The sequence below is a fragment of the Cupressus sempervirens genome, chromosome 3, assembly GCF_028749045.1.
Source record: "Cupressus sempervirens isolate cs-2001-9-10 chromosome 3, ASM2874904v1, whole genome shotgun sequence".
NCBI classification, from domain to species: domain Eukaryota; kingdom Viridiplantae; phylum Streptophyta; class Pinopsida; order Cupressales; family Cupressaceae; genus Cupressus; species Cupressus sempervirens.
Window position 1 is genome coordinate 172858984 of NC_143120.1, and position 16204 is coordinate 172875187.

The 16204-nt window shown below is 31.9% G+C and overlaps 1 protein-coding gene across 1 annotated transcript; it reads left to right on the top strand.

The window, feature by feature from the left end:
• Positions 1–15301: 15301 nt before the first annotated feature.
• Positions 15302–15859, top strand: LOC149565338 (uncharacterized). Its single transcript, XM_089816303.1, has one exon. The coding sequence runs from the start codon at positions 15302–15304 to the stop codon at positions 15857–15859; it is 558 nt and encodes a 185-aa protein (XP_089672429.1).
• The last annotated feature ends 345 nt before the right edge of the window (positions 15860–16204 follow it).

Below are 16204 nucleotides of genomic sequence, written 5' to 3' on the forward strand. Positions count from 1 at the left end.
TAACTAAGTGTCCTTTATCTTCTTACCTTTTTCTTTAAGTGAAAGCTCGATCTCAAATGCAAATTCAATATTCTTGGAAGCTAGAACATAATTGTCATAGTTATCTAGCTCAAAGGCTATCAATCTTCCTACTAAGGTATCCAAAGTTATCTTATGATTTTTCCAACATCTTCTTTCTTGAATAGCATATACTCTAATTGCATAGATATGAACCAATGTTCTAAGAAATTTACTTACAATAGTTTATTCTTTGATGTCTCCTCATGAAGCTTTGATTGCACTAACACGTACTTTGATATTTTCAACATATTTGGCAATGTTTTCATTTTCTCTCATTCTCATATGATCAAATTGTCCTTTAAGACTTTCTGCTTTGGCTCTCCTCACATTGTCATCACCACCATAGATGTCTTTCAGCTTGTTCCACATTTCAAAGGTAGTTTTGCAATCCTTGATATCATCAAATTCTTCATAGCTTAGAGAAGATGCAATATCTATCATCATGATGTTATGAGTCTTTTTCTCAGCAATGTCACCAATAGATAATGTACCAGTGAGAGTTGTGTATTCTTCATTAAGGCATTTCAATCTTGAATCGCCAATGAAAGCCAAATGAAGTCTCATGAGTCCCTACCATGCTGAAAACTTATCTCTGTTAAGCCTTGGAATTTCTCTCTTGTAAGACATCTTGATTTTTAGCTTAAGTCCTTGAAACCTTTCCTACAAACACCAAAAGCTCTAATACAAATTGTTGGAAATATAGATGGAGTAACTGAGAGGGGGGGTGAATTAGTTACAACACAAAAATATTTTAGATCCCTTGGATATTAACAATAAAACTAATTTCTGTTCTAATTCAATAAACACACAGAAAATGATGTAACTCAGTAAAAGTAGTGTGATTTACTTATTACTAAACTTAAATATTCACAGTGATTAACTTGTAAGCATAAAATGAATAACATGAACACATGAGACACCAGGATTTAATGTGGAAATCCAATATGAGAAAAACCACCAATGTATTTAGTTATTAATTTTCACTCTTCTAAAGTGAGCCCTATTAGGAGCCAACCTAGTTAAAGGTTACAAAAACACACTGTTAGGTGTAACCTTGTTAGAGGATTTAATCACCCTATTAGGAGTGGCCTTTCAAGAGGTCTTTAGAACAATTCAATGAAACTATCACCTTCTTAGAGGATGTACAACTGGCTGTTAAACCAAATCTGTTAAGAGATTTTGGAATCATTGCTACAATGGTAAGAAAGTAACAATGAAATGACCTAAATGAGATGCAACTAAATTGTTGATTATTGATCTTTGTTCTACTTCATGCTAGATCCTTCCTAATTGAATATAACTTTGCTACTCCTCAAGGATATCTAACCATCCTTCACATTCACCCATACTTTCCTTTTCAAACAATCAATACACTTGCATATTCGCTCATTAGAATTTGAACTTGACCTTTGATTTATACCATTTAGATTATCAAGTCAGCCCAATCACAACTTACAATGACCAATGATCATTACCATAGTCAGCTAGAATTAGTACATGAAATGTTTAAAACTTCATTTCTCAAATCAACAAAATCCTTCATTGGCCAACCCTACTCGGTAAAAACTGATCCTAATAATGATTTCCTATGTTAACCAACAAAAACTTGGTTAACACTATGAACTTGCAAAATCCTTTAGCAACCGAGTGAACTCGATGAGCACTAACTCTGACCAATTTTCCTTTATTGACCAAGAGAACTTAGTTAACACTGCTTTCTACCATAATTTCTTTCAATGCCCAAGTGAGCTCGGTAGACACTGTCTTCACAGTGTAATCTCTAGGAATGCTTAGTAGAAAAGGAAAATTGCATTGCTGGCCAAGTGAGCTTGGTAAGCACTGACAAACAACTAATATGATATTTGTGTAATATCAAAGATAACACACAATTAGACAATTATATCCAACAATTACGATTAGGGTTATTGTGGCTCTAGTTCTAAGGTTGGATTATGGTTAAGGTTCAAACTATGATAGATGAATGTAGTTTAGTGCTCTTATGGTTGAAGCACAATGTGTGGTAGACCTAAGGATGGAATATGGATACATACAAGTAAAGGAAAATATTATAGCTTGATTTAGGTTCAAGAAGTGAATTTTAGTTATGATTCAAGATTATGGTTATTTAGTGTGGTTATTAAATTGAAGGGTTCATTTATACCTATGGTTTGTATTATAGCTGAATTAAGGGTAGAATATTAATGCTAATGATAAATAATATATATTAGGGTTAAAGAAACATTGAATCATAAACATACATAACTATAAAGTGTATATTTAAGTAAATCATTTAAGTAAATTCCAACCCTTAAATTTGGTTAGTGTTTAATATGTACAACATAAAAGTAATTTACAATTTATATTTAGTTAAAATAAATCTAAATAGATCAATATAATTACACCTTTAAAAGCATATATTTACATTTAATATATCTTTAACTACTTGAATATATCAAAAATAGGAGGATAGAGATTAAATTTACAAAATGGATTATTATTAAGGTTATGGATTACATTAACTTACGATTGTCCAATATAGTTAAAGTTATTGTTACACAAAGGACTAGGGTTAGGGTTTTGATTAGGGTCAAGATTAGGGTAAGAATTAGAAGTGTTTTTCAAAAATATATACATATACATACACACACATATGAATTATGATAAGAGTTAACCAGGCTATATTCCTAAACCATAATCTCCTACTAATTCTTATCATAATTCATTCATATATATATATATATATATATATATATATATATATATATATATATTAGGAATATAGCTTGGTTACCTAGTTTGAGGGATAAAGTAAGCATTTTAGGGGTTAAGTTTAGAGGATTAGGGTTACATGGTTAAGTTTTAGAGATAAAATTTTAGGGTATGAATATGGGCTAACATCGTGGTTTACATTTATGTTTAGAATATAGTGTCTATATGGTAGGGTTAGGAATATAAGGTTTGAGACATAACTTATTATCTAGCTAGACATTTAAGGTTTAGAGTTAGTTATAGGATTAAAGTAAGGGTTTTAGATTATGCATTAGGTAGAGTTCAGTGAGGATGTACATATTGAAGACAATGTTACTATGGCTCTAGTTAAGATTAGATTATGGTTAGCATTCAAATTAGGATAGAATTATATAGTTTAGTTTAATTACCCTTATGGTTGGAGATGATTTTTACTAGACATAAGGATAGAATAGGGTTATGGTTCAAGTAGAGTGAAATATGAACTAATTATAGTTAAGGTTAAAAAGTGAATTATAGTTATGGTTAGGGTTTAATTATTAAGTTCAAGATCTAATATATACCTAAGATTTGGATTATAGGTGAATTAGGGATACAAATAGGGTAATAAGTTAATATATTTGAGCTAAAAATATATTTCATCATGTATTTAAGTGTAAATTGTAGGTTTAAGTATAAGGTTTATAAAAAGACTAACCATAAACTTTTGTTAATATTTAATATGTACAAAAAAATAATTTACAATTAATATTTAGTTGAAATAAATCTAAAAAATCAATTTAAATACATGTTTAAACAATCTACGCATCTAATGCATCTACAAACATCCATCAATTTAACTTTAATTATGTGTCATATAAATTAAATACATCCAAACATCTAAAAATACTAATTTTTAAATGAACATCTACAAAACAAAATAAATAAATGAATATCTAGTTCTATCATAAAAGGGAGGAGAGAAAACATAATCTAAATATAATTTGAATAATAATCCATAGAAAATAATAATTTACAATGCAAATCTAAAATTGTACATATGTAAAATTATTAATTGTGAATAAAAATGTAATAAATTGACAAAATTGTAAAGAAAAATAATAAAAAAGAATGAAAAAAAATAATATAAAAGAAATTAAAATACCTGTAAAAGTGAAAAATCAGCTAGGGGGTTGGTGAAAAGCTCAAATCGGGCTCTTGTTTCCAAGCACAAATCAGTAGTTTAAATGACAAAAAGAAAGACTACAAAAAAAATGGGTTTTATGTTTTTAGAAGTCAGGTGCCTAATTTTTAAAATATGGTTTAGATGCTCGATCTATATTAAAAAATTGGGTGCTCAATCTTTGAATACAGATTGAGCACTCGAGCCATATTGGGTACGTGGTTCTTAAAAGTTGGATGTCCATTTCTGAAGAAGTCTCATTCCATGAAATGGACTTCCACAGAATTGAGACCCAACTTCTTTCACTTATGCACAATGTACAAGTAGTATACTAATTAATTGTGAAACTTGCAACATTTAGTATAATTTAGGATTAACTTTACTAATTATTGCTAATTTATGAAGAGTAAGAGACTTCTTTCTAAAGACTTATTTTTGGGAAAAATGTTGACAAATAGATTATTGTAGCCAAAATTAGCTTGAAATACATCTCGAGCCGTTGATATTTAATGATCCAATAATGGTTGGCACATTGATCATTTCCTTTTTAGATGTCTCACTAGTGCACCGATAATAAATATAATAATATTCACACCCACCAACCTAATTGATCCCTTGATACATGTATGTCACGTCTCTTATTTCCACAAGTTGATTATTGCTGAAATTAGATCGAGATACATTTGGGGTCATTGATTTGTGTTGATTAATTATTGGTTGGTGTGTTGCTTTTTTGGTACAATGTAAATGATGTCAATATTTTGACATCGGTTCTTACTATGTTATTTACTACGTCTAAATAAAGAGTGATTAGTCATACATGATACATTTATGACACATGTCTTTTCTCCAAGGTCATTTGTCAAAACAAGTCAAGTGGTGCCAAATCAACCTAAAAACATCTCAAGTCATTGATATTTGTTCATCCAATAGTAGTCGAGGCATCTCCTTTATTATATTCATGTTTTTTACATTATAATAATGATAATATTAATTATTATTATATTTTAATAATAACAAAACTATATTTCAAAGAACTATAAATAAGTAAAATTTAATAAGACCATTTCATTAATTAGTTCTTGGATTATGGATACTAAGTTATTGTTAATAATAATTAGATATATAAATAACCATAGATTGTTGTAGTTAGTAAGTTATAAGTAAAGCATAATTGGTATATTGATATGATAAATAATATTATAGTCTATAGATATATTTTTTTAGCCAAATTTTGTAGGAGTTGATGAAATCCAACTCCGCAGTCGCCAAGATCACCTACATGCAAATAGCTTGCTGAAGAGAAACCGAAAGAGCAAGAGCATGAAGCAAACAATGCAAGAGGAAATATTTCACAATAGGAAAATGAGATTGCTATGTGAATGGAATAATTTACAATGAGAGAGAGACCGTTTAAAAAGGCCTCATGGAAGCTTGTAGAACAAGCTGGAAGGAGGTAGAGGACAAAAATGACAACTCAGCACATATCCTCAAAAAGTGGAATATGCTAAAAAGGGAGAAAACTCCCGAGTTGTCAACAACAACCACTACATGCATTAATTACTAAATATGCATTAACCTAAGTAAGCTTAAGTAATAGAATAAATAATTAATAATTAATTATTTACTCTAACACCCCCCCTTAAGTGCAACTTAGGGAAATGCCTTAAGCTCACAAAACTAAGATGAAATGCAAAATGGGTCCCGGCAACGAGGCCATGTTAGGTACCCATGTACAATGCAAGAAGAATGCAACCTCTGTAAGCGAGGAAAGAGAGAAAACCACATGGGAAAAACCCTCCCCCAAAAAAGAGGTAAAAACAACATGCTAAAAAAAATATGAAGTGAAGGAAGGAAGGCCTCAACCAATCCCCCCAAGGACAACTTCCGCCAGAAATGTTTCAAGAGACTCTCTCAAAACCATAAGTACAACTAGCCCCCCCATGAGAATAGACACCAAGCCCCCCCCATAATGATGGAGCTCCTGTAGAAATGATCGAACCAATGAAACTCCAATTCGGAAGGAACAAAGGCATGTAACAAGGAAATCCCTGCGTGAGAGGAGCAATTGGAAAGCCTAGCTGATGTCCAAAAGAGAATGTATGAGGAACCGAAACGGGAATTCCCAAGGCAGGTGTGATGACATTGTCATGAATGTCTACTGAAGTATCTGCAACAAGTGTACCTGGAGTCTCAATAAATGAAGCTGGAAGATCAGGTAGAGTGGAAGGAGAATCTTGTAGAGAGGAAAAGCCCTCAACTGGTTGTGGTGTGGCAGTCAAAATAGGGATCTCAGGAACAATACAAAGGTTCAAGTGTCCTGACTGCATCACACGATGCTCCTGCGAAAGAGAAGTAGTGTGCTCCAACAATGGAGATGGTGGACCAAAGTGTGAGAAGGTATAGAGATGAGTGGAAGGATCAACTGCCCCTGTAGCAATAAGATCTCCTATAGCACGATCTCAAATGAAGACTGAATCAGTAGTGAACTCAACTGTCTTCCCTGATCCACTGCGTGTAATCTGAGAAATTGAGAGAAGGTTGGCAGACAAAGATGGAACATACAATACATCATTGAATATACCATCTTGGATGGGAACTGAACCTTTCCCACAGACTGGTAATGCAGTGTTATTCCCCATGAGAATGTGAGGAATAGGAGAAGCCTCAAGAGTGGAGAAGACACCTTGAGAAGATGTCATATGGTGAGAAGCACCTGAATCCAGTATCCAAGGAACCTGTGAAGAAGATGCAATGGAAGCCTGTAATGCATGACCCTTTCCAAGATCTGATGTAGATGTTGAAGAGGTGGAAGAAGCCTGAAAAGAAGACCCTTGTGAGGTAGAAGAGGATGGAGAGGAAATAGTGCTCTTCTGAAGGAGAGCATGCAAATCAGCAATCTGTTTCTCATAGCCATCACATCTCTTCTGAAAACAACGTGCCTCATCATGAGATCCTTTCCCACAATAGGAACAGGTAGGAGTTGCGGTCTTCTTTTTCTCCTTCTTGTTAGAAGATGATGAACTAGTAGAAGAGGGATCTGATAGCTGCTTCAACTTCTGTTCCTGTGTAACCTTGGAAAGCAATGCCTGTGACTGAGAACTTGAAAGTGAATCCATTTGAGTAATCTTCGATTGTTCACGGGTTAACCGATTACAAAATATCTCAAATGAAGGCATCCTATGTCTATCACCCAAGGCATCCATAGTGGAGTAGAAAGTGGAAGAGAAGATCTGATACTGTCCCTTTAACTTTGAGAGTACCAAAAAGATACACTCATCATCTGTTTTGTTCTTCCCACATCCCTGCAAAAGTGTACGTAGAGATTTGAACTTCATCAAGAAGTCCTCAATGGTGGGAAAGTGATCAGGTGTCAAAGAAGTCAATTCTGCATCTAGCTGAAGTGCCCGAAACTCATTCACTTGTCCAAACAAAGTCTGAAATCTTAGCCAATAAGCCCGTGGAGTAGTCAAACCATCCAGGTGAAACAATAAGCTGTCTGAAATGTTGAGTGCAATAAGCCCCATGGCTTCATCCATCTTGTTCCTGTGTTGTAGAATCTCATAAGGTCGTTGGAGATTAGGCTGATGCTCATCCAAACAAGACCATAGACCTCTTGACATTAGAAGTCTAGTCATTTGTGCCTTCCATGTGTGGTAGTTGTGTGGTGTGAGATGGGATATAGATGGATCCGCCATTGAGAGAAAGAAGAAGACAGAAGTAGAAGGGTCTTAACTGAAGTAAATTACAGAAAAGAAAGACACCCCCCCACAAACGTACAAAAATATCTCCCAAATACCACAAAAAAACAACTAAGGAAAGCAAAAAAATTGGAAAGGAACCTGGATTTGTTGATGCAGAATAGGAAACAGAAGCCTCTACTTTGACACAAAAATTGGAAGCTCAAACGAACTCAAAATCATGCGAAACTAGCACCAATGTGTCCCTCTCTAAGTCAGCTTTCCGACGCTTCTTTCGGATCGGAAAAAGACCTCCGTATGCTCAAGTTATAGCCAAAAAACTGACTGCTGCTCAAAAAATACACTTGCTGGAAAATTACAGACACGGGTATAAATTTGACGGCCGTATGCCCGTCACAAACCTGTTGCCGAAAAAAAAACCGTCACGAAAAGGCGATGTCACATGCCGAGAAAGTGACGTCAGCACACCGGAATATGACGTCAGCACATCTGTTAGCAGCCACGTGGCGGTCGGTGGTTGGAGAGGCCGCAGGGCGGCGGAGCAGCGAAAACCGCTGGTGGCGGTGGCGCCCGGGAGGAAAACCCGGCGGCGCCGCTGTCTACGGCGGCGGGAGGCGCTGGCAGAGCGGAGTGTCGTCGGCGAGCCTGACGCTTCCGCGGCGGTGGCGGAGGCTCCGCTGCGGCTGCGGAGAGCGGAGGCGGTGGAGTCCGACCGCGCGGCAGGAGTTTCGGGTGGAGCGCCCGGGAGGAGCGGCCAGTCGGAGGCGCTGCGGCGGCCGAAAACTCTGGATGACAGCGGATGCTCCGCTGGTGGCGGAGCACTGGCGGCGTCGGGTTGGCCCGCCGGTGGTGCCCTGGCGGAGCACCTTAAAGAAGCTTTTTTTTTTTTTTTAAATTTTAAAATTGCAAATCGTCCGTACAGTCCGTACGGCAGCTTCTGATGTAAAAAATTTTTGCCTTCCGGAGCTCTGTCTCCAAAAATGGAAAGTTTTATATGAATTTTGACTGTAAATGGCCTTCCGGATCCAATGGTGATGCCCATTTGGGCTGAAAGTGCTCCGAAAATTCGCTCTAGCCCTGATTTGAAGAAAAAATGCACAAACAAACTAGGGTTTGTGACTTCAAATCACGGCTTCACAAATCCTTCAAACAAGAAGCGGCAGGGAGGCTCTGATACCATGTAGGAGTTGATGAAATCCAACTCCGCAGTCGCCAAGATCACCTACATGCAAATAGCTTGCTGAAGAGAAACCGAAAGAGCAAGAGCATGAAGCAAACAATGCAAGAGGAAATATTTCACAATAGGAAAATGAGATTGCTATGTGAATGGAATAATTTACAATGAGAGAGAGACCGTTTAAAAAGGCCTCATGGAAGCTTGTAGAACAAGCTGGAAGGAGGTAGAGGACAAAAATGACAACTCAGCACATATCCTCAAAAAGTGGAATATGCTAAAAAAGGAGAAAACTCCCGAGTTGTCAACAACAACCACTACATGCATTAATTACTAAATATGCATTAACCTAAGTAAGCTTAAGTAATAGAATAAATAATTAATAATTAATTATTTACTCAACAAATTTAACATATTTAATTTATCATATTTTATATCAAAATAATTTTATTTTTTTAAAAACCCTTATAAATGTAAGAAATTGAACTTTTTAAGTTTAAATGATAGTAAAATATTTTTGAAATATTAGATAGCAGCCAAAAGAAAGGGTAGTTGAGCCCAAAGTACAAGAGGCTAAAGAATAGCAAAAAAGTCACCTCCCAATTATCTAACTGATACCAATTTTATACTTCAATAAATCAGCTAAACACTAGCTCCAAAAAAGAGTAATCCTTATCAACAATCCTATCCCTAATATGCAGATAATAAAAAAAGTTATATTGGCATTCAAAAAATCTATTGCTACTACTAGTCTAGTTCATGATCATAAACATATAAATAAAACCCCCATAGGGCACAAAGTTCAATGGGATCAAAAACATAACAAAAAACCAAAAAAAAAGAACCAAAGGTTGATTTCCCACTTTCTCTCCCCATTAACCCACCTTTGCCTCAAGCCCTTCCCTGTTCAGATCTATCCCCTCCTCTTTGATGGGCATATCAAGTAGTATCTTTAGCCAACCCTTCACTAGGAAACCATAGATGGAGCAAGTATTTTCACTCTCTTTGTCGGTATCTTTCTCATCCTTGTTGACTTGTAGAAAATAGAGAGTGGTGGCAGCGGAGTGCATGACCTTCATGGTAAATTTTTCCAAGGTGATAGATTTTTGGAAAATGCCAATATGGTTATCCACAACCTCCTTCATTGAATTCTCCAACCTCTCTAGTTGAGTGGCTCTATGTGTGCATATGTCTCTCTTTCTTCCCCCCACCATGTTACATCTTCTTAGTTCTATATATATATATATATATATGATAGAATAGTTTGTAAATATTTAGTAGAGTATTTCTAAGTTTAAAAATAAAATAATTTTGGAATGAAACTTTCAATACAAAAAATGAATTTGTACAACCTTAGTAAGCATTTCAATGATTCATTTTAAACTCATCTAATGGAGAAATAAATTTTATTATCTAGTTTAATTTTTTGACCTTGCATAGCTCTTCAACTCATGATTTTAATAAGCATTTCAATGATTCATTTTAAACTCATCTAATAGAGAAATAAATTTTATTATCGAGTTTAATTTTTTGACCTTGCATAGGTCTTCAACTCATGATTAATTATTGAACTTGAAAATCATAAAGTCATTAATTCATACTACATACTTGACACTTGTATGGTAGTAGTTGTATATATTTTAATTCAATAATCTTATACTTCATAGTTCCCAATAAATACATATCAAATTTAAATTAATAAAAAATTTAATAGATTAATACATTACAAAATAATAAAAGTCAATATCATCTGATACATGCATATCCTCTCCTTCAAATTATTAAAATAAAAAATAATTTAATAATGAAACATCATTGATATTTATTATTATTAGAGTTGATGTGTGTTTTCTGTTTGGGTGACCTTTATTAAAATAGTCAAGCATTCTACAAATTTGCCCAAAAATCATCTCGTGTCATCAAACTAAGTTGATCAAATGGTGCTACTATTAGCATAGTGAGTTCACACTTGATACATGTTTCCCACTTGTCTTCTTTCTAAGAGAATTTAGGAAAACACGTCAATTGTTGCCAAAATTGGCCAAAAACACATGTGGAGTTGTTGATCTTTGTTCATACAATGGTTCTTAGGGTATCCCCTTTATAATAACAAAATTATAATTCTTAAATATATTAGAATATTTCTTAGTTTGAAAAATAAGAAAAATTCTCAATGATACTTTCATCAAAAAAATGAATGTATACAACTTTAACAAGGCTTAGTACTTTCCTTTAGTTTTTATATAAATCTAATTTAAATTTAACTAGTAGTTGCATGCATTTATGCATGCAACAATGCACAGCTAGAAAATATAAAATATTCATTAATAATGTAAAAATATTTTTAAAAAAATAAATAAAGATGATTATGTGATAATTAATAGTCTTCATAATACCAAAAATAAATGTTAATAATTAATAGTAAAATAATTCTAACAACATAACATAACACTTAAAAATACATTATGGTAAATTTTAAAAGTTATGAAAAAAAAATAACATGTTTTTGACAAAAAAAGAATTTAAGATAAAAAATGTGTTTACCAATAAAAGAATTTATTTTTTTAAATCCCTCACTTCAATACTTATCAATAGAAAATTCTTTAAGGTTTGATTATTATTTAAAAAAATTATTAAATTTCAATTAATTTTTAGATAAAATAAAATAATCTTTTCAATTTATTTTAAATAGAATAAGTAATAATATATTTTTTTATTTAACTAATTAACATAGAAATTTATGATTCATAATCTTGTTCCTAATTTTTTTTAATCAATTTTTAGATATTATTTTAGTATTTTGATTGAAGATTGATATTTAAAATATTTGGATAGAAAATCATAATCTTAATATTGTTTCTAAAAATCTTTATCATTCTTTAAGATAGTATTTTAGCCTTTTCTTTAAAGTTTAACATTTAAAACATTTGAATGGAAAACTATGATCCTTACTCTTGCTTCTAAAAACCTTTAGTCTTTAAAGATTATTTTAGCCTTTTCTTTATTTTAACCTTTTCTTTAAAGAATGACTTTTAAGAGATTTACATGGAAAACTAATAACAGACTTATTGGTTTAAAATAAAAATGGTTTCATGTGTGCATAATAAAATATTTATTCGACATTTTTAAAATTTATTTAACTCAATATTTTGTAAATATTATTTATAATTAGTTGCATTTATCATGGTTTCAAATATTTATTTAACATTAAAGCTACTTTATTATTTGGATATTTCTCATGTTAATAATATGATATCAATATTAGTAAAGAACAATAATCTTGAGAAATAGAGTCTCCAACAATGAAAGCCATCAATTTAGTATATGTATACTTCTATTACAAAATCTAATAGAATACATTATTGCATTCTTGAATTAAAATTTTGCATCTCTTTTACATGTGCTTATTAAAAAGACAAAAATTAACTTATTAGTATTGTTAGGATATTATTATCAAACCTAATGACTTCAATGAAAACCAAAATATGATTTGATGATTGAGCACATCAGTGCCTTGTACTATTAACTGTCGATACACGCTTTCATTCCAAGTATAACAAAATACATCACATCTAAATAATACAATAAGGCACATAGCCAAGATTCAACTCCTCTTAGAACAACAAAAAAAGTTAAAAAATTAAATATTTTAAATAAGATATCCAAATATATCAATAAAAAAAATATAAACCACAACCAATGAACCAGGAATAACTAATTCAAAACAATATAAACTGTAAAAATGTATTTAAGCAATATGTGAGTAACTAAACAAAAATTGAATTGCAATATGATGATCCATGAAAATTAAAATATTCAATATAATGAATGAGTATTTTTTTGAAATCATCTAATTAGAATAAGAGCTTTGTAATCTAGAGATAATAGTAAAAATTAGAAGCTCTTGGATAGTTTCTATAATTAAAAAATGAAACATAAATAACTAATTATAATAAAAGAAATAAAAATGGGAAAGGGTTTTTTCAGACAAAAAATTGTAAAAATCGGGAGTAACATATAAACCTCTTGTCTTAATAAATTTATTATAATATATAAATATTTTAATTAATAAAAATGTTATATAATTATATTTTTCTATAATGATATTAATTTAAATTTTATTCATAAATATAATCATTGATGTATGATATATTACATCTATATCATATGATTACTATTATATTATAAGTAATTATAATATAAAAATAATAATATTTTTTAAAATAATAATAAATCTTAAATAATTATATAATATAAGTAATATTATTTTTAATTCAATGATAAAAAATATATATTATTAAAATATAAAAATCTAAACTAATGTACTTACATTAAAAATAATAAAAATATTAATGTTAATGAATCACATTCAACTTAATAAAAAAAAACTCTTAAAAAGTATTATTTTTATAATCTATCAAATTTGGCCAATATAATCCCTGAATTTATCAAATCATAACTTAATAAAATATTTTGTAAAATTTATAAAGTTAATATTTTGTAATGTATTTGATAAAAAAAATTTACAATAATTTATTCTTACTATTACAAACATAAAAAAAACTAATCATTAGTTTAAAGTCTTAAATTTAAAAAAGTATCATAATAGCACTTAGCCTACCAACAAGTACTAATAAGCATTTCATTGATTCATTTTAAATTTGATTGTCTAATGCATTCATATTTACAAAATTGAATTGGCTGCACTAAAAAAATCTAGTTTCTACACATAATATATATTAAAATTTGAATATTATTATTAATAATTATTAACACACATAATAAGACAGGTTCAAACTTCCCTAAGAAAAAATAATGCTTGACACTTTTACGGTAGTAATTATATATTTTGATTGTATCAAATTTAAACTAATTAAAAAATTTCATATAGTAGTAGATAATTAAAGTAAATATCATTTTTTGTTAGACACATTCTCTACTGGTGAATTACATGATTTATTACTTAATTTAAATGTTAAACTTCAATATGTTAATTTTAATTCAATCTTAAATGTTGTAAATTATGCTTCTTAACAATTTAATGGAAACATCTCAAAATGCAAAAACATTGCAAAAGCAAACATAACAATAAAACATAATTTTATATGAACTCCAAACTTTGAATTATTTTCTCTTGAAAATTATAGTCTAAGGGAAAATAACCCTAGTGCTACTCTATCTTGTAAAAAGAAGAGATCTGACTAAGTCTATGAATTCTTGAAACACTAATTGTCTTCTACCACTTCGTCTAGATTTTAACATTTTCAAATTCGTACCAATTTGTGCCCATTTCTTATTGCGCTTCAATTTCCCAATAGAAATGGTTACAAGGCCACATTCTGGTCAAGTTCCGGAAGCTTGTTTATTTCAGCTACCCAAAAGATCTCCACCCCTAATACCGAGCAATAATATCAATGTCATCATCAAGGTATTATGCTTGAAAATTCTTCTCCGTGAGCATCAAAATGTCAACCCTTTCTTCTCCAAGGTCAGTAAAAGGGGCTTAGAAAATGGGACATAATGTCTATGTTAAAAAACTACCTATTCGCATTTTTGAGAAACGTGCATCTGAGAACTATTTTTACAGCATGAATGATGAAATCTACAACGGGCACAAACCTCATTGCAAGTTGATAGGAAATTTTTTGTCAGGGATGTCATCGTAAAAAGATCTTTTGATCCTCTTCAAATTTTCATGTTGGGCAAATTAGAGTGTCCATCTTGATTCATAATTTACAAAATGATTAAGTACAGAGCAATGACTACTAGACTACCACACAACTAAGTAAAACAGACCAAAATTTATCCAACACTACAAATATCAAACTAGTGACTACCAAAAATGAGATGACAATTTAGAAATTTCTTTAATCTTAGCCTTCCTCCCTAAACATTTGGCTCTCCTAGTCCTCTTTTTAAGATGTGTTCCGTTTTGTTCCAAAATTTTGTTGCATGTTTTTGAACTATTAAATTGCTTTTTATCTAGGCATACGTGTAGTTGTGTTCTATAACTTGATAGATTGATTACGCGTGGGAAATAGATGAGATATTATTAGCTTAGATAGATTACGCGTTGAATCCAACGGCTGATGAATTCCAGTGCTGAATCCAAAACTTCTAAAAAATGAACAAGCCTGATGTGGATTTTGAATTCCCTAAATTCCCACTGCTAAAACTAAGAGGCGGGACTCGGGAGTAAGGCTTATGTGGATTTTTCCAGTTAGCAAAATGAAAAAAGGGAAAGAGAGAAAGATTTAAGGGAAACAGCGGACGAGAATGGAAACTAGCGAATCACTCGGGTCAAGCAAAGTTGGAGTGAAAGAAGGGCTCAGACAGATACATAAAGCAGTCAACAGACCCCATTCACCACACAAGAAAAAACCGCTGAGTTGGAAAATTCATTGTTTCATATATTATTTCTGCTGAATCCAATCAGTACAATTCTTGAATGCAAGAATGGCGCTCTTCAAAACTGTTCTCTTTTGTGTAATAATGTTTGTAGCAATTAATGAAGTGTGTGGCATCTCTCCTGATACAATTATTAAGGCCTCCAATAATTCCTTACATAGAGACTTTTGCATTTCATCGTTGTCCAAAGCTCACGGGGCTCTGCAGGCAAATTTAACGAAGCTCTCAGTAATGGCAGTGGGTTTGTCTTGTAGAGAAGCGAAACCAGTTTCTCGTATAATGGAAAAGCTCAGAAAACGAAATCCTTATATTTCTGAGATTGAAGAGTGCGCAGAGCTGTTGCAAGATACAAGGAACCGGCTTCATCACTCAGAGATAGAATTACGGCAATTATCTGATGCCAATTTTAAAGAACATATTCAGGATGCGTTGGCATCACTGTACGCTGCAGAAACTAATCAGGATACTTGTGTCTCTCGGTTGCAAGGTATTGGAGTTTTTGATAGCTTGATTTTCGGCGTTATGGCTAAGATGGATTATCTTGCAATGCTAATTGATACTTCTCTAGCTGCTGTTTGCATGATTGTTGAGCAGGGACATAGTTGAACATTGGGTGCTTCATGTTGCACTGTTTGTTATTTGAGATTGTTTGAAGCTTAACATGATCTTTTGGAAATAAATGATTGTTTTAACTGTTTTGAGAGAAACATGGTTGTATTCTGTTTTGTTCATCTCTGAGATTCCTGAATTATATGGGAGTGTAGTTAGTCAAAATATTCTAGTATTCTGAAGATAAATCGCCTCTTCTCTTAGGTGTTCTTTTTTATTTCTCGGTTGGTCACTAGGGATAGCTGCCACAATGTTGTTCAAGAGAGGGTTAATCTCTTCATTGCATGTTGTTTTGCTGAATTTATATTTCATTATATTGTAGAATAAATTTATTTTTTCATA

Bases quoted from the DNA above. Each gene is read 5' to 3' on its own strand.
- LOC149565338 (XM_089816303.1), top strand. From the start codon at position 15,302: ATGGCGCTCTTCAAAACTGTTCTCTTTTGTGTAATAATGTTTGTAGCA.